The sequence below is a fragment of the Haliotis asinina genome, chromosome 13 (assembly GCF_037392515.1).
Source record: "Haliotis asinina isolate JCU_RB_2024 chromosome 13, JCU_Hal_asi_v2, whole genome shotgun sequence".
Classification (NCBI taxonomy): domain Eukaryota; kingdom Metazoa; phylum Mollusca; class Gastropoda; order Lepetellida; family Haliotidae; genus Haliotis; species Haliotis asinina.
Genome location: NC_090292.1, coordinates 3,037,909 through 3,057,168, shown reverse-complemented (window position 1 = coordinate 3,057,168; position 19,260 = coordinate 3,037,909). Strand labels below are relative to the sequence as shown.

Here is a 19,260-nt window from a genome sequence, read left to right as displayed (position 1 = left end):
CCAGCAGTTTCGCATCAACCGTCACCTTAAAAGGCAAACGGAAAGCGTGGGACGAAGTGACTGCCATGTGAGTTGACACTCGTTTTTTCGATTGTTTTTGCATAGGCCACAAAACGACCTGAACACCACAGATGTCTGTATTATTAACCTTTCTGTGAACTTCTTCAAAGGTATTTAGAAGTTGGTGAGGTAATACAAGACACTATTATAGATGACAACGTCTTTAATTCTTTTAACACGACGTTTCAAGGCTAATTCTTGCCCCTTCGTCAGGTGGATAATGAACATAGGTAACATTGCAGAATATATATAGGTACATGAAGCCAGAGAGGTAAGATGTATATACAAGCACATAAATGTAATTAGGTTTGTACAATCACAGAGGAGAGATGAAAAGGAGGAATGTTTTAACAGTACATGGTTGTTTATACAGCTGATAGATTGAGAGTCTATGAGTCCTTGTTCAAGTTGTCATCCATAATAGTGTCTTGTATTTCTGTCAACTGCAATTAACTCAACCCCATTGTTCAAGGTTTTTGCTTCACAGTCTAAAAAATATGATGCCTCCAATGACTTTTTTATTCCTTTTATGCAGAATAAATGCCAGCAGTGCTGTCCACCGAACATGGGAAGAAATTAAAAAGAAGTGGACAGACTTGAAGTACTTGTATTAATTCATTTACACGTGGTTATCCCATATATCGAAATACTATGTTTCAAGTATAGTTCATAGAATTGATAAATAATTATAGGAGTTTATGCAAGAAATAGGCCTACGAGAAATGTGATCATTTTCCCTCCTGGCGCTACCATATATGCTCATGGGCTAGTTTAAGGATAAAAGTCTAGCGCTCAGCAGGTCTTTCCAATAATCTGTCCATGTGTCCATTCATCCGTCCAAAGGTTTATTATCTCACATAACATCAATATTGCTTGCCAGAATAAAATGAATCTTGAATGTTGGCAGCAATATGATACGAAGAAGTGCATTCAACACAAATTTTGACAATGTTACCTAATTTGCATAAATCATGAATTTTATTGTTTTCCTGAATTTGATGTTATTGACTGATTTTCCATGTATACTTGCATCACTGCATTAATGATAATCTGTCACGTTGTCAGGAGACAAACCAGGAAGAAAGCCACTTCCATCAAACGCCATGCAAATCGCACAGGTGGGCCACTTAACCATGTAATTGTTAATTATTTGGCATAAAATAGTACGGTTTTTATATGATTTGTATTAATCTCTAACATCATAACATGTCTGAGCTTTGAGCATGACCTCTTTCCTAGTTAAATGTTTTTGTTATTTTTGTTGTTCCTGCAGTAGGTAAATTTGATTTTTTTCTCTCCCTTTAGATTTTGTCACTGATGCCGAAATGTCATGTGGACGGGTGTGAAGGCAGTATTGACAGTGAAAAATGTTAGTTAGAAGAAAAATGACTATGTAGTCAATTTGTAATTAGGGCGATTTGAGTTCAGGTTTAAGTCTGCTTTCACTAGTATTTGTGCACTAGCCCAACACAAAATTTAGCAAGATTCAACGATCATATCATCCGCAAATGTAGTTAACTGATGTTAGCAATATCAATTTATTAACAATTCGCATCTGAATGTAGATAACAGCATTAACCAGTTTACCGGAAACCTGATGGAAACGTAAAGAAACGACCCGGAAACCTACCTGAAACTAAACTTTCCATTTTGTTTCAGTTAGGTTTCCGGTGTCAGGAAACGCTGTTATTTTTGCTGTGCAAAGACTCTCATAACCAATGGTTTAAGGTTACACCAGCAAGTAGTATATGTCTTTAATGGAACATGTATCACCAAATTAAGTTACAGCTAAGCTTGATGAAAAATAATCAAAACAATATCCACAGATGTTGCTTATGCTTATTTGTTAATTTCCAAACGATGGGCTGTTAAAAACATCATTTTTAAAAACATTTTGAACACTTTTTCATGCATTCAGTATCTAATGACCAACATACTCAGGTTATGTAATTTCATTATAGACAACTAATATTATTTTTACAGATGCCACAGTCCCTTCAGAAAAAGCTACTGCAATGACTTCGACTGACATCATAGCAGTGACACCATCTGCATCTACATCTGGCACTGTCACTGTTACACAAGCTACAAATGTACACCCCACCTCTGAAGGTAACATATGTCATGAGATATAGCATCTAATTATAACAGTAGCATATATGTAATATGAAACTAGCCCAGTAATTATAAAAAATATATAAAATAATGTTGAAAATAAAAAGAAATCTGTATTCCTTCAATTTTAATTGAATCATTCCAGATGGTGACTTGCCAACACCAATGGCCAATCCTGGCACCACACTTGAGAATGAAACTGCAAAAGGTAATTTGCAATTGCATAAAGAAAACTTTGCAATGAGAATCTACTAAGAAATATACATAGGTGTATGAAATTCTGAAGAAATACCTTGTGTAAGTAAGTGACTGTTATAATCAATAGTGTATTTTACACTGGCTACAGTGGTTCTTATATCATCCAAGCTGCGGAGAGATGTTTGTGTTTGTGATTTGATACAACAGTTATGTCTTTGACAGAATACATTACTACTAAACAAAACTTTTAGAACTAACCCATCAGTGATTCTTATGAAGTAAATGTAAAATATTTTATCCAGTGAAACCAAAGAGTCAAATTCTGTTGCTGGAGGAGAAGAAGGTGAACGAACTGCAGGAGCTGCTGGAAGTGCAGAAACAAATTCTCATGGTGGAGACACGCCATCTGCAGGTTGAGGAGGATCGCCTGGCACTGCAAAAGAATACAAACCTATCACGGTCTCCTGTAATTAAATTCTATTAATCAAATCATTGAATAACAAGTGCAAGTGATACTGAATAAAATTACATTGACAGCTGTAGTTGGAACACTTTTTTTCATTGAATATTTTTTTTTCCATCTGTTTGAATGTGTGCCTGGTTCTTGCTACCCCTAGTAATTCTTGTTCGGATCTGAACACCTTTACTTTTGTTCAGATTTTCATCACATTTGGCAGGAACTTGTAATTATTTATCATGGTAAGCACATTTTGACCAGAAACTGTTAATTCTTTAGGAATTTTTAAAATTGAAAAAGTCAGTGACATATGTTGGAATTATGTCAAGCAGACTAGTGTTAACGTACCGGCCTTACTTTCATTCAGATTCCATTTACTTTGGTGTAAAAGTGGAGAGATCCTTTATGATCGGTGATATAAAGCAAATTGTGACCTCGATTTATGATTATGTGATTTGATTTTGTTTAATAATTTTACAGAGGATGTCATTCTTGACAATTGATTTGTTAGTGTGCGCACTTGAGACATTTATGTGAAGACATTGGTTACAAGCTTGATCAGCAGCACCAGGAGCAGCACCGTGGATTTGCTGTGCTTCTTCATCAACATTCTTATCATCTGCCTCAGGTGGAGGTGGCAGTGTCAGGTGAGATGCAAAGATTATGAAGGTGCGCAGCGCTATACACTATCTTGTGGCTAACCTTCACACTGTACCCTAGTGCTCCTGTTGATTTGTGGAGGCGACTGTCAACAGTTATTGGCATTTAATTATAATTCATGATTAAAACCATCCAAACATTTTAAACTCTCAAATATTTTTAAAAACTTTATAAAAGAGACAATGTAAAAGTTAATGGCTATAACATTCTAAGTAAACACCGAAATCTTGACTTCAAAAGGCCAAGTGCTCTTTCCAAGACATTCCGGGTTCGACTGTGAGCATTGTTGTAGTTCTCTTCACCCTGGATGTGTGTATTTAAGAAAGGTGTCAACAGCCATGGCCTACATGGGTACCTGTCAAAACAAGGACATATAAAAATCTATTTGATAATTATTACAATCAACATTGAAAATATCTTTAATCACAATGTTAATGCATGTAAAATATTCGTTTACCCTGAGTCTCCAAGAAGCCAAACGTCCGGGGGTTTAGTCTCAAACTCAGTCCCAATGGCAGAAGTGTGCAGGATGAACGAGTCATGTGTCGATGCAGGCCACTTGGAGACGACATTCAAAAACCTGTTAATAAGAATATTAACATGATTTGTTGTTAATCTTACTTATCAACTTGTCAGTATCATTTCTGAAACAATGCATTCACAGAAGAGACTATTACACTTTGACATTTCCATACATGTATCTATAAAGAATTGAAGGTTTGAGAAACATAAATTCACAGCAACAGGGACAGAAGAACTATAAAATTATTAATTATTATTGTATTTTTACACAAATTAATCAGCTTTATGATTTTAAGGAGGTTTTGATAACTTTCAAGAGTGTGACACAAATATGTCAGTATAACAATCATACGTAAACATTGTGTATTGAATTGTTACTGTCACTTCTCTATATCTAAAAATTGGAATGTTTTTGTAACAGTTAATTTCACGATGTAAACTGACCTTAATCATGAAAAGATATAGGAACAGTAATGTGGTTAATATTTAAATTTCTGGAGACAGGGGCACTGAACCGTGAACGCCGGGTGTACCGCCCGAGATACGGCACCACCATGTCAACCAGCTGTGTGATGGCCATACGCGGCAGTCTGTAGCTGCTAATGAGCTCGGCGTCATCAAGCGTGTCCAGCCGAGGGGTCCTGTCTCTGAACGCTCGTGGAACTTTTATCACTTCATTTCCGTCTTCATCAATCAATCCTAACTCTCTGTAGGCCGCCATCTTGTTTGAAGATACGACCAAGATATAGGCTACGACAGGTATGTTCCAGTAGCAGCTTTTTGGACAAAGCTGAGATACCGTAAGTGTCACGATAGCTTCCAAAACATGCATTTACGACATTTTTATTCTTACGTCAGAAGTTGCGACAATCGTAGCCTCGATCAGAGCTTCCTCTCCATCCCTCAATTTGAAGTCCAATAAAATTCTAAATATACCGTGCACATATATATACTTCACAATTTTGAATTCTGCGGACAATTCCGTTTCTTGATACCATTCATTATTATCTTAGACCAAGCTAACGTGCTTAACCCCCTGGATGCCACAGGGACATATATGTCCCTCCTCTTCACCCCTCACTTTGAAGTCGAATAAAATTCTAAATATACCACGCATATATAAATACTTCACAGTTTTGAATTCTGCGGAAAATTCCCAGTTTCTTGATACCATCCACTATTATCTCAGACCAAGCGAAAGTGCTTAAAATCGCCTTTCAAAATAGGCTTCTTCGTAAATGTCGCCATTTTTCAAACTGTACAAAATCGAGATTCACAGCGTTATTTGCAGTATGTTTTGAAATGTGAAAATCGGATAATTACTGGGAGTAATGAATTTCAAAAATAGCATATTAATGATCACTGATATCAGGTTTTCATGTAACCCGGAATGATAATTCTGAAACGTCACCGATGTACCCAGAATCGGTTGGGATGTTTTCGAAAATACACTTACACGAACGCCGAAGTGCGCTTTCCGCCATATTGGATAGTGTTTACTAAATCACGTTTCGAGAAGGCCGGTATTGAGAAGCCTATTACATCATGTATACTTCATAGTTAGCTGCGACAAATGCATCATTGAATTCCCCATATATCTTAGAATCAAATTACAAATGGTCTTTGTCACCAATACCAACTGTCTACACAAAACGAAACGAAATATACTTTGTATGAAAACGAACGCTGTGCTCGAAAGACAGCGCTTGACTGAAATGTAAACAAAGAAAAAATCCAATTTTACACTGCGTAGCATTTTCGGAAATTTCCTAACATCCAGCCCTCTAATCATTGCTTACAATAGCTCAATACGCTCAGTATATTCAGGGGAAGAGTATCGTGGCACAAAATAGCAAATTGAAAATAGATACAATGAAATAATTTGGTAATTCATAAGAAACTGTCAAACTTTTAGTGCAGCGTGACGCCATGACTGACGCAAAATCACGCAGAACCACAACGGTACTTATCGGCATTTCTGGCTTCTTCCGTCATTTACAATGTAAACGATAAGAACATATCACAATACACAGATAGTCAGAATAATTATGATTACTTACATCTCACATTTATTTACAAAATGATCCCTGAATCAAGAAAAATGTCGTCGCAAAATCCTGTGTACCCTTCTCAGCGAAGCCGCCATTTTGAAAGAAATCGGTGATCGGTAGTGATGTCATACGTCAACATTGTTGCACATATTAGGCAATTTCTTTGAGGTGAAGGTCGGTTGAACAAGAGTAAACACAATGCCCACACCATTCCGATTGCACTTTTAGTATTGTGATGTATATTTTGCGCATCGTTCAGATATTTTTTCATGAAACTGATTTCAGTATCTACGTATATCCATGTTCAACACCATATCATGTGTGGATATAAGGTATCCGTTTTTATTCTTTGAAAGCTTTTGATTGTTTGAATAATATTTACATGGGAAACTGTCTAAATAAGTGTATTATACCACATTTTAAGCCTGTACACAAGTGTTGGAAGATCACACGTAGCCATTACTGCAACATGTGCTTTAGTTCCCGTGATGTGCAATATTCAGTACGTTGGGACAAATATTGCAGTTTCATATGAACAGGTTAATAAACAACGATTTAATTCCAACTTATAAGTAAAACGGATAATATTAATGAAAATGACTTGTACATTTTATCAAATGTAGGGGCACACATACTACTATTTAAAGGAATTGTCTTGTTCATTGTTTTGGTTCGTGTCGTTTTATAGACAAAACTATTATCAATATTAATTGACCAGGTGCGAGTTTGTCAAAACGTTTCATGATTCATTATCATTGTTTTTCGATAATAAAGTCAATTCAAATGCGATTAAAATATATCTGATGGCAGAATGTTTAACTCAAACAATATTTATACGGAAATTGTTAAAAATATATACATCAGGTCAAGTCTTAATTTGGACAAGCATTACGTCCATTTTCTAATACTTCTTTACTGAAACATCGATCTCTTTGTACCTTTCATTGCATACTTATGAAGGGAATTGATTTCATAATCATGAGAAGAAAAGTCTTTTTCCTGAATGAATACTCAATGAATATTCAGGTGTTGTGAAATTTTCATTTATGCTAAATTGATGCTAGGCAGGTGCGCATGTTGCTCACAATAAGATATGTAGTAAAACCGTGTAATTGTTGATATATTCAGGACACTATTTCAGTGATAATACCATTCATTTTATATTTTGGCTGAAAAGTGTTGAATTCTGACACAGAAGTCGAAATCTTTTACACATTGAGTGGAAATTAGGTTAGATATATACTAATCAGCAACCAGAGTCGTCTTTTTCCGACGTCACAAAATGCACAAAACATGATGTGACGTCAACTAAAATGTTGCATTATTTTCGGTTATTTCATTACGTTTGAAAATGTTGCTGTTACTCCGTTAATAATGATGGAAAATTAATAAAAATACATATACACAAACAGGAGAATATGGGAATCTAAGAACTAAAATATGTATCGGATAGGGACATCCAAATCGCTATTGCCTGATTTTTGATGTAGTACACTTGCATCTTTTCTTACAAATTGTGAAACTACCAAAAGGTATCCTCTCACATTGGGGAAATTTGTGTTGGAATAGTTTGGTTCACTGTGAACAAAACATCACGAAAATATACTGTCCATATCCACAGCAAATTCTCTCCACGTGATCGGAGTTACATTGACCTAATGTAAACCATAGCTGAGTTATGCCCCCTTATCTTTATACGTGCATGACCTCTCTGTCGACGTTTGACGTCATAGTAGAAAATCGATTTTTGACATTTATTGCGGGTCATTTTTGATTTTGTGAGTATGACGTTATGCATTAGCACATACATCCATTTCATATACACTTATGTCGTTCAGATATCAAGCTGTATTTTCTTCGCTGACACTTCCCGTAAAGATGCCAAATTAAAAAAATCGTAGCAGAGTGCTTTTATTGGTGCATGATAAAAAACTGAAAAATTTACTGTTTTTGAACACACACAAAAGTTTTTGACAACTTTTAGCAGTGTCAACGCCTGAGGTAGCCGCAATTATATTTATACCAACGGATAGGAAATCAAATATCCTACATGTCTGTGCAATTTCATAGCCGTACGCAGATCCCGGACCACGCGAGCGCAAATCTCGCACAACGTTCACTTTTCAAACTTTATGAAAATGTGCGCCTGAAAAAAAACTCGGCATCCAGGGGGTTAAAATCGTCTTTCAAAATAGGCTTCATCGTAAATGTCGCCATTTTTCAAACTGTACAAAATCGTAATTCAGAGCGTTATTTGCTGTATGTTTTGAAGTGTGAAAATCGGATAATTACTTGGAGTACTGGATTTCAAAAACAGCATATTAATGATCACTGATGTCAAGTGTTCATGTAACCAGTTATGATAATTCTAAACCGTCGCCGATGAACCCAGAATCGGTTGGGATGTTTTCGAAAATACACGCCGAAGTGCGCTTTCCGCCATACTGGATAGTGTTTACAAAATCACGTTTCGAGAAGGCCGGTATTGAGACGCCTATCACATCACGTATATTTCATAGTCAGCTGCGACAAATGCATCATTGAACTCCCCAAACATCTCAGAATGAAATTACAAATGGTCTTTGTCGCCAATACCAACTGCCTAGATAAAACGAAATGAAAGCTACTGGGTATGAAAACGAACGCTGTGTTCGAAAAACAGCGCTTGTTTGAAATGTAAACAAACAAAAAATCCGATTTTACACTGCTTAGCATTTTCGGAAATTTTCCAACATCCAGCTGTCTAATCATTGCCTACAATGGCTCAATACGCTTAGAATATTCAGGGGAAGAATATCGTAGCAAGAAATAGCAAACTGAACACAGATACAAAGCAACCATTTGATAATTCATAAGAAACTGTCAAACTTTCAGTGCAGTGTGACGCCATGACTGACGCAAAATCACGCAGAACGACAACGGAACTTATCGGCATTTCTGGCGTCTTCCGTCATTTACAATGTAAACGATAAAAACATATAACAATACACAGATAGTTAGAATAATTCTGATTACTTACATCTCACTTTTATGTACAAAAGATCCCTGAATCAAGAAAAGAGTCCTCATAAAATCCTGTGTACCCTTGTCAGCGAAGCCGCCATTTTGAAAGAAATCGGTCATAGGTTGTGATGTCACACGTCAACACGTCACGTTGTTGCACATATTAGGCAATTTCTCTGAGGTGAAGGTCGGTTGAACAAGTGTAACAACAATGGCAATGTCGTGCTGATTGACTTTCAGTATTGTGATGTATATTATGCGTATCGTTCAGATATTTTTCCATGAAACTGGTTTCAGTGTCTACATGTATCCATGTTCAACATCATATCATATGTGGATGATCTTTGAAAGGTTTCGATTGTTTGAATGATATTCACATGGGAAATTGACTCAGTAAGTGTGCAATCACAGGGACTTGTATCGCTTAGAAACGGCGTTCGAAAGACATATAGGTGTATAGACCCTACCCTAGTACTATATAAAAGGAAAGGGATGTAATGAAGAAACCACCCCCTCTCCGATCAAAGTTACATGTTACCGCGTAAAATATTTTTAAGGCCCCGTCGAGACAAACGGATCGAAAGCCAGATGATTTCCCTGCAAAGTGAGCTATAAATGGTCACAATCGGATCATTATTTCAAAACTTATACGCCACGAATCATCGAAAACAGCTACCTCCGCAATGTCACGCCAAAATCATGGATCACCCAGTACGACGAAAACTTACCTTTTGAATTGGTTTATTAATTCCAGCCACGTTGACAGCACCAGCGTTGGGCTGGATTCGATCGGCTGCTGCATTCGAATTCGAATGGCTGGCCATTCCTACTGTATATCTTATTTCCAGCCAGTCAGATATATGTCCCTGTGGCATCCACGGGATTAATGGTCGCCCTCTCATTTCTGATAACCAGAGGGCGGTTTCATGTTAATTCCATTCATTTTAACTGTAAAACTATGGTTTATTCATCATTATCTTACCTCACACGTACATGAATGTCGCTTTCTGATTGGCTAAGCTCTATTCTGTTATTTTCAATGTACTCCACTTGCAGGCGATGTATTATTTTCAAAGTACACCGCTGGGAATTCCGAACTCTTCTGGTGTTTCATAGTAGTACATTTTTCTCTCGAATAACATTGAATCACGCATGAAGCACGGAAATCCTCGCTCGAGGAACATAAACAAACCTCGAGGGTACATGAGCCCATGGCCCCCTCGTTACCAGTGAACAACAGATATTGTCAGTGTGCACATAACAAACGTGTTGGAGGGTACTAATTTGTCTGGCGATTGTATAAGTTCAAGGAGTGGTGTGATTAACTTTTGACGTCGGGAAACTTTGACCTGATATAAATAATGATTTTATTTTTGACGAAAGACAGCCTAAAACGAGTTGAATTAAAATGGGGATAGCAGTACTGTGTTTGACGAATTATATAACCACCGGTACACATCATCAGTTCGTCGAACACAATACAGTTATCCCCTGTTTTCACCATTATGCCACATGAGGTTCTTGAGAGGCATGAGAAGTCGGTATTCTAATATACGACAAATGTTATGGATGTGAACTTCTTTATGTTGACATCCATAACATTTTTTCCTATTTAATGCCACATATCATAACTATATATGCAACATTCATTTTGTTGATCACTGTAAACATGTAATCACGTACGTGACCAGACCCGTGAAGGTCCCGGGGTAGAATAGGCCTTCAGCAACCCATGCTTGCCATAAAAGGTGACTATGCTTGTCGTAAGAGGCGACTAACGGGATCGGGTGGTCAGACTAGCTGACTTGGTTGACACATCTCATCGGTTCCCCATTGCGCAGATCGATGCTCATGTTGTTGATCACTGGATTGTCTGGTCCAGACTCGATTATTTACAGACCGTCGCCATATGGCTGGAATATTGCTAAGTGCGACGTAAAACTAAACTCACTCACTCACTCGTACGTGACCTGTGTTATATTGCATGTCGTATTACATGTGCATGTATATAGTTGTGGACAGGCATATTTATGCCCTCTGTTCATTACGATTACATGTTCGTCTGATGTGACTTAATGTTATGTACATTGTGTATATTATTGTTACTACAGGATGTCTTCTGTCCCGGAATATATGGAAATAAACACGTGTCTCACTCATAACCGTAGTCTGTGGTTAATAACACATTCGAACTCACTATATCATGGCGGCCACAAGAACATACACATGTATTTCTATTTCTTGAACATGGACACAAAAGAATATTTTGATGCAAGGCAGGATGTTTCGTAGTCAGGCTGGAGCGGACGCAATATATTAATTAATATTTTATGGTGAAAATGGTGTCGAGTAAGACATTACACACGCTCATTTTAGCCGATTGCTACAAATTGGTCTGTTAGAATTTTGCTTGAACGGATATGCTAGCCTAGTCTAACGTTTTGTCTCTGAATATATAATTTTGATTGTTACAAATATACCCATTTAAACTGAAAAGGAGCCCAAGAGAGACTGAACCTGAACCTGAGGAAATCAAGGCTTGCTTCATTTAGGACTTAATCATTGCAGTGAGGGCTGGGCAGTAGAGAAAATAATGAGGTCTTCAGGGACCGTGAGATATACTCACTGGCATGTGCTTATTTCTGTCACTGACAGTGAAGTTCTGAATCGATGCGGCGTTAACCATCATTTTATCACTCACTGACGTAAACATTTTCCTCAGCTTCGGACACTTACATGTTTTCACTTATACTGGACATTCATGTTCACAACTTCGTTTGTTAAATTATATAGGACAACGGGAGCGGACTTATATATACTACCCTACCCTTCGTTTGTTAAATTATATAGGACATGTTGAGGATTTTTAAGTCCGTAGGAAACTGAAACAACGGGAGCGGACTTACATACACTACCCTACACCTCGTGAATGTAAATTGCATACTATTAGTATTTTCAAGCTATAATGTCATAAATTTGTTAAATGCAACTTGGGCAATGAAAAGCAGGAAAGAAGCAGGACCACAACACTACTAGTATGCGCATGCGCCTTGACCTTGTGGTAATACGCATGAGCAACGACAGCGTCTAAAACCCGAGATCTCGAGAAAATGAAATGTCGAATTCTCGTGTTCTCGCAATTTCGTGCTTTTGTGGCTTTATGTGACAAATCGAGACTACGAGATTGGCAGCATGTTTAAGAGTCGAATTCCCGCGTTGTCGACTTTTGACAAAACGTTGTAAGGACCAAAACACGAGAATGTGAGATCGCGAGAAGGCCAAATCTCGCGTTCTTGCGATCTCGCATTCTCGCACTTTTGGCACTTTAATTTTGAGCATGAGCAGCGACAGTGTCTAAAATCCGCGAGATCTCGAGAAAATAAAGTGTCGCATTCTCGTGTTTTCGCGATTTCGTGTTTTGAGGCCTTGTTTGACAAGTCGAGATTGCGACATTTGACAGCATGTTATAAAAGCCGCATTGTCGACTTTTGACAAAACGTGCTAAGGACCAAAAACACGAGAAATGCGAGATCGCGAGAATGGCAAATCTCGCTCGCGTTCATGCGATCTCACATTTTCGCACTTTTGGCACTTCAAGCTTGTTTTGTAAGGTCGAGATCGTGAGAATGCGAGATCGGGAGAATGCCCCTTACAGTATTCCATAGGTGACCCAATACAAACCTATGAGCAACAAAACATGGATGATAAATATTGTTAGTAAAAGTTGCAAAACTGTAATTAATTTATACTGTTTCACTTCACCAGCACGGACTGATACAGACAGACACAGGGGAACACATGTCAACTCCACTGAAAATATTCAACCGTCAAAAAATGAATAGGTGGAAAATTACGTCTCGGCTTGTTCATATTTTTCGCTTTTTCTGATACTGTAAACATGATTGTTTAATCCTACTGCCATTGGGAACTTTACTTTACACTGTTTACATTTTCGTATTTTAAAGTGCATTGTAAGTTTGCCTATCTTTCCCCACTGACGCTGAAACGCCGGTAGTTGGTCAGAACGTCCCAGACAGGTCGTCGGTGACGCCATTATAATTCAGGGGATGTCAATATCCCGTACGTGAGTTGCGTGGCTTCCACAACGCTAATGCGGCGTGACAACAGTGACCTGCAGTCTAACAGGGAATGTTCAGTCAGTTCCATCGTGTCCCGGTGTCTGGTTTTTATCCTTCTGATGCATCTTCCACGGATTCAGGTATGTTCTCGACATGATTCTGTGTCATCTTAATCAGAGCTTGAGGATTTGTGATGTAACTGGTAATGACGTTGGAGTTGTTCTTGCTGTCAATCACTGGTCAGTGTGGATTGTCAGTCTGGATTTGTCAGTCTCCACTTGCCAATCAACTGTAAGGGAGATATGTTGAAATAGCGCATACCTTTTGACGTTGTATACTGTTTTACTCGCGTGTAAGTGCCTACCTCTTTAAGTGGTACATTGTGATATGATTTAAAAGATTTTTATGAGAAGAAAGAATTCTAAGTGTTCCCCTTTACAACCTGATCTAGAACTGAGAATTCACATTAGTTTGGTATACTACCGTCAAGTTCGTTAACGATACAATTTATCACTTTGCTAAAACACTTCGGCATTCCTGTTGCTGTATTTTATAGGTCGTATTGGAGTATGCGCATACTAAATGACGTCACAATCAGTTACCAGTTCTTTCTGTCTCTCGGTTCTGCTGCTACAAGCAGCGTTATTAACACACACACACCCTCCCTCTCTCTCTATCTCTCTCTCTCTCTCAATCACTAGGTAATGGTATGGGTACTAGCTTATGTACTTCAACTGACACACATTGTCGTTTCAGGTCCATTTCGCCGCGACCAATGACGACATTACAGATATCTAACACCACCAACACATCGGCACACGTCTCCCCACTGGTATCGGCATGACGCCATGTCTTGTCTCCCGGAATGCGCATCTGTCGTCGTCGGAGAAAGGTGGCGCTGTCTCTCGGTCTCGTGGCCGCCGTGATTCTCGTTCTCCTTCGCAGTCAGGTCGCACCGCCATCCGATGACGTCATGATCAGGAGTGACGTCACAAAGGAAAGAAAGCGGGAAACGAATGTAATACACGGGGGTGATAATGGAACGAGACATCGGAACGGACAGAAACAGAGAAGTCAAACAATCACAACAGAAACAATGTCACCGCTGGTTCAAGTCTCAAAATCTAGTGTCACCAGCCATGCTAATATTTACCCCGATCACTCTTTTTCGAAGCATTTTCTAAATATTTTTATATCTACCACCAACCAAGCTAAGAACGATTCCGAAACATTTAAGAAAACACACACAATGACAATTCTTGGTGGCGGTCGACTTGGCAATGCCATGTTTCAATACGCGTCCCTTGTTGGTGTGAGTAGTTTTCACAGTTACACAGCCACGCTGGCAAGCTCTCACTTTCTCAGAAGTATCTTTAAACTTAGTGCACCATCAAACATCTATTCTACAACCCCAACAGACGCCGTGAGGGAGACGCACCCTGGAACGTTTGACCCCGGGGTACTGGTTCTCTCTCACAACATCAGCTGGGTGTTGGTGGGGTATTATCAGTCGTGGAAATATTTCACCAATGTCTCGGAAACAATAAGACGTGAGTTCACATTCCGTGATCACGTCATCAAGGCCATGCTGAAGGAAGTGCCTGTTCTTGCCAGCTGCGCACGACTAACAGTCGGAGTTCATATCCGTCGAGGTGACATGGCTACGAAGTATGAACGAAATCGAGGCTACAATATTGCTGACATTGGATTTTTGAAGAGGTCAATGGATTACTTTCGGAACAAGTACGAGAGTCCGTTGTTCATTGTGTGCTCTGATAGTATTTCGTGGTGCAAAGATAACCTCAAGTCAGATGATACCATTTTCAGGAAGGGTAGACCGGAAGTAGACTTAGCCGTTTTGGCTCACTGTGATCATAATATAGTTACATCTGGGTCGTTCGGATGGTGGGGTGCGTGGTTGGCTGGAGGCGAAGTTGTATATTTCAAAAACTTCCCACGAGAAAAGACGTGGCTCGACAGACAGTACAACAGGGAGGACTATTACCCCCCGCAATGGTTAGGGATGGAGTGACAAAAATGTCCCATCTGTTGAAAGTTGCTGTCGCGACCATACATGCCAAGCAGACAGTTTCAATATAATTGGTTTGGGGGTGGGGGGTGGGGGGTGGGGTCGCCTGGTTTTTACGTTGTTCACTCGTCAACCGGAGACCGGTTCGATTCCCTAGATGGGTACAATATAAAGCCCATTTCGGGTGTCCCGTGTGGTGATATTATAGGGGAACATTGCTAAAAGCGACGTAAAATTTCACTCACTTGCTATATTCGTTCTGGTGATGTCTGTCTGACGTTATAATGTACCTGAACCAAATGTAAAGGACAAAATACGCGTTATTGTGAATGCCGGTCCTCGCAATACAGCGTATATTGACTATAACACTCGCACTAATATGGGGTAAAGTGTCAACTATAATATACGTCCAAAAAAAAGTTTAGACTCACTAGGCACACTCACTATATGTTATACATGCATATATGATTACATCAAAGATCGATTTCGACACTAACTTGGGGGAATCATCTGTAAACCTTATGCAGAAGAACTGCGCGAGGTGATATCACGCATCAAATTACTCAAACAGCATATGTATAGCTGCGTTATGGTGTAAAGATTTGTTCAAAATTCTCCAATTTTCACAGATTTTTATCATTTATTTAACAATTGCAAATACCCTTTTCAACGTAATGAATTTGCTTCACAATACATCGATTCATGAGCAAACAGTACCTTTAAACTTGCAAAATGTAGTGTAGACTAGCTGCCTGAAGCAAGAGGCAATAGCTACTCTAGTGAGTCTAAACGTGTGATGGGAAGTATACATGACAACCACAGCGGTTGCAACAGAACGCAATAACACCTGAGTGTAAGCGATAATAAATAAGACAGTTGTTTTCATCTCCTTTACAGTAGTTTACATTAAATGGTGGTATGAATATCGCCTTATGCACTGGAGTAGTACCTGTTGACAGTGTGAGTGCTGCTGGCACTCGCAGGCTACAATAGGTTTTGAACACAGCTTTCACTTGTACGCTACAACAGACAGCTTCTAATAAGTACACTACACCTATATTCACTCTTTAGGACACATCTTAACAGCTTGCAGACGCTTACAACCAGAGCTCCAGAGAAGGCGCGTATTTGAGTATTTTAGCCAATAAAAATCACATTTACTGTATTAATTACTAATCTTGGAGTACAAAAAACGCGTAATAATCACTTAAAACCCAATCGGTATAAAATACCTTGGGTACTTTACTCAAATGACTAAACTGGCTTGCGTATGATTCGTCGCGGCGCACAAACTCTACAACAGCACTAGCTGATGGTAAGTGATGCTTATATAAACAAATGCTATTATAGCCGAAGCCTCTGTCAGGGGTTACTCTAACAGTCACATGACTTCCATGTTGAGTATTTAAAAATGGCTGCCAAATGTTTGGCAATATGACAATTACTAAAAACTTTTAGTCCGTTGACATGTATTTATATTTACATATTTGGAAGAGTTAAGTACCCAGTTTCCTTATTTAGAAGAGTTGAGTACCCAATAAGGATAAAAACCTCCGTGTAAAAGTACTGAATCCTTTAAACTAGTGCGAGTACACAAAATGCTAGTTACTCCTCATGAAAATGCAATTACTCATACATAAACAGGCATGGGTGTGAATACCCAATTGCTTGAAAAATAATCTGGAGCTCTGCTTATTACCCGTCTAATGTAGCCTAGTGGTTAAAGCGTTCGCTCGTCACACCGAAGACCTGTGTCTGATTCCTACGTCAGTACAGTGCGTGAAGCACATTTCCGGTGTCCCCCGCCGTGATATTGCTGGAATATTGCTAAGAGCGGTGTAAAACCATATGCAATCACTTATCCCTCCCATATGTTACAAAACGACAGGCTCTGATATACGCCCTAAATATCACATTTTCCTTCAACGATAGTATATAATAAACTGTAACACTGTTAGCAGAGCGGCCTATCCCTGCATAGTATACTGTAGCTGCCCTGATACCCTAAAACATCATAAACTGTTATAAATAGTGAAAAATGTTCTCGATATGACGCGGAAGAACTAACCCACTCAAAATACACCCTACTTCGCTTTGGTATTCATTTGTATCAATCTTGTACGTCCTGCGTAAACTCACAACAGTGTTGTGAAATATTCAAGTAGAACTTGCACTGATCAGATTCAGTCATAACTAGATAAGATGCCCAGGTAGAACACGCAACAATTAACTAACGCAACTCTTTCCTAGCGTGTGGTTGTACCTGTGTATTTTAAGTCGCCCTGTACTGTGAAATTTATTGATCGCGATGCTGTGTCTGTGAAGATGGAGTTACCTCCCTTGTAACACGAATGTATTCCCAGCGCAACACCAGCCATGGTACAGCGATAATCTCCCCGGTACAGTGCTGTGTAGGAAATCATCACTGGACAAGATTTGTGCCCCACAATTCTTCTTGGCTATGTGAATGGTGATTCCGTGATGGATGAAGAGGTAAACTCAGTAGATTCACTAACTGTTTGCAGAACGCTCAACACATATATACAAAGCAATGGCTGCCTGGCTGAGGTGTTGAGCTACATAGACGGTAACCAAGTCACTCCACAGACCTATAAACGGAGCTGTGGTGCGCGTGATCTTGATTCTCCCGTCGGAGTCGCAGCTCTTTCGGGGAGGGTGGATGTCATGAATGCTCTTATAGATCGGGGGTTCGCCGCTAATGAGAACTGTCGGACTGCCCTAGGATATTCATGTACACCGATACACCTGGCTTGTAAGATGGGACACGTCACAGTGGTCAAGTCGCTAGTGGAGGACTATGGGGTCAGCGTCAACGTTGACGACGAATGGGGCAACTCTCCGCTTTGCAGCGCCGTCAAATCCGGAAGCGCTGATGTAGTGAAATATTTACTAATGAAAGGGGCTACATTAGACTTCAGAGAACAATTTACCAAGAGTACATACCTCCATTTTGTAGCGGACACTGAAAACGTGGAAATGTGTACGTGTCTGGTGTCACATGGCTGTGACGTCAGGGCTCGTGACGTCACAGGATGCACACCTCTTCACGTGGCAGCGACTTCCGGCAACGTTGGCATGGGGAAAATTCTCCTAGAAGCCTGTGCAGATGTTAATGCAGTGGATAGTTTTAACCGAACCCCGTTTTTCAACGCGGCCACGGAGGGTCATACTGAAATGTTGAGACTCCTGTTTTCAAACGGTGCCAATCCGCGTGCATGCGACTCAAACGGCACCTCCCCGCTCCTCAGTGCGATAGAGTTCTGTGGCAGCAACACCAACGTTGTTAGATACCTCCTCGTCGACGTCAACGCAAACCTCAGCTCAATGAAGAATGTCAGGGGTAAGGCGCCTTTGTTGCTGGCGGTACAACGGGGTCTCAAAGGAATCGTCGACCTGATTATCAGCACCGGATATAACATTACCCAGAATGACGTCACGTGGTGCAGTCACGTGGTTGGAGAAGGGGAGAGCGCTGCTAAGTTGGTTATGGAGTCAGCGTTAATGACTAGAACACTTCAGGATATTTGCTGTTTTGCCATCCGGCGTGCCCTCGGTATGCATCTAGCTAAGAATGTCGACAAACTCGCTGTTCCTGAAGCTTATATAAAATTCATCCGGCTTGATCACTTGTCACCAAATAATATAAATACGAGTGAAACCTACGATATTTGTTTGTTGTTGAGGCAGTTCCCCGGGATGTGACGACAACGTCTTGTTAATGCTGGACTCAATGGTTTTCTTGTGAACAGAGTGAGTGAACGCTGTCAAGGTTCACTGAATGAGTGAGTGAGTGAGTTTAGTTTCATGCCGTTTTGAGCAATATTCCAGCTACAACCTGGTGAAAGACAGAAGACTAATCCTGAAGACATTGCACCCAGGAAAGGTACCATGGCACAATACGTCAAGTTGTGTAGTCTCTCAACTGAACGAAGTATGTGTGAAGTACGAGGCAGAACATGGACTCACAGAGCGTTTTCGGGTGAGTGAGTGGGTACGCTTTTTAACAGCATGCCGGTACCAGAAATGGGCGTCACACAGTGTACCAATGTTGGGAATCGAACCCGG

At 39.7% G+C, this 19,260-nt stretch overlaps 2 protein-coding genes and 1 long non-coding RNA gene across 4 annotated transcripts; all 3 read left to right on the top strand.

The window, feature by feature from the left end:
* Positions 1–1,174, top strand: LOC137259206 (uncharacterized). 2 transcript variants are annotated; one of them, XR_010954697.1, is made up of 3 exons: positions 1–67; positions 596–661; positions 1,126–1,174. It is a non-coding gene; the product is annotated as an uncharacterized lncRNA (long non-coding RNA). The 2 variants fall into 2 exon arrangements; XR_010954698.1 differs by lacking the exon at positions 1–67 and adding an exon at positions 146–170.
* Positions 1,175–14,010: 12,836 nt separating this feature from the next.
* Positions 14,011–15,177, top strand: LOC137260345 (galactoside alpha-(1,2)-fucosyltransferase 2-like). The gene has a single exon (XM_067798022.1). The coding sequence runs from the start codon at positions 14,011–14,013 to the stop codon at positions 15,175–15,177; it is 1,167 nt and encodes a 388-aa protein (XP_067654123.1).
* Positions 15,178–17,519: 2,342 nt separating this feature from the next.
* Positions 17,520–18,897, top strand: LOC137260344 (ankyrin repeat, PH and SEC7 domain containing protein secG-like). The gene has a single exon (XM_067798021.1). The coding sequence runs from the start codon at positions 17,656–17,658 to the stop codon at positions 18,895–18,897; it is 1,242 nt and encodes a 413-aa protein (XP_067654122.1). The 5' UTR covers positions 17,520–17,655.
* The last annotated feature ends 363 nt before the right edge of the window (positions 18,898–19,260 follow it).

Coding starts and splice junctions, on each gene's coding strand:
- LOC137260345 (XM_067798022.1), top strand. CDS start 14,011: ATGCGCATCTGTCGTCGTCGGAGAAAGGTGGCGCTGTCTCTCGGTCTC.
- LOC137260344 (XM_067798021.1), top strand. CDS start 17,656: ATGGATGAAGAGGTAAACTCAGTAGATTCACTAACTGTTTGCAGAACG.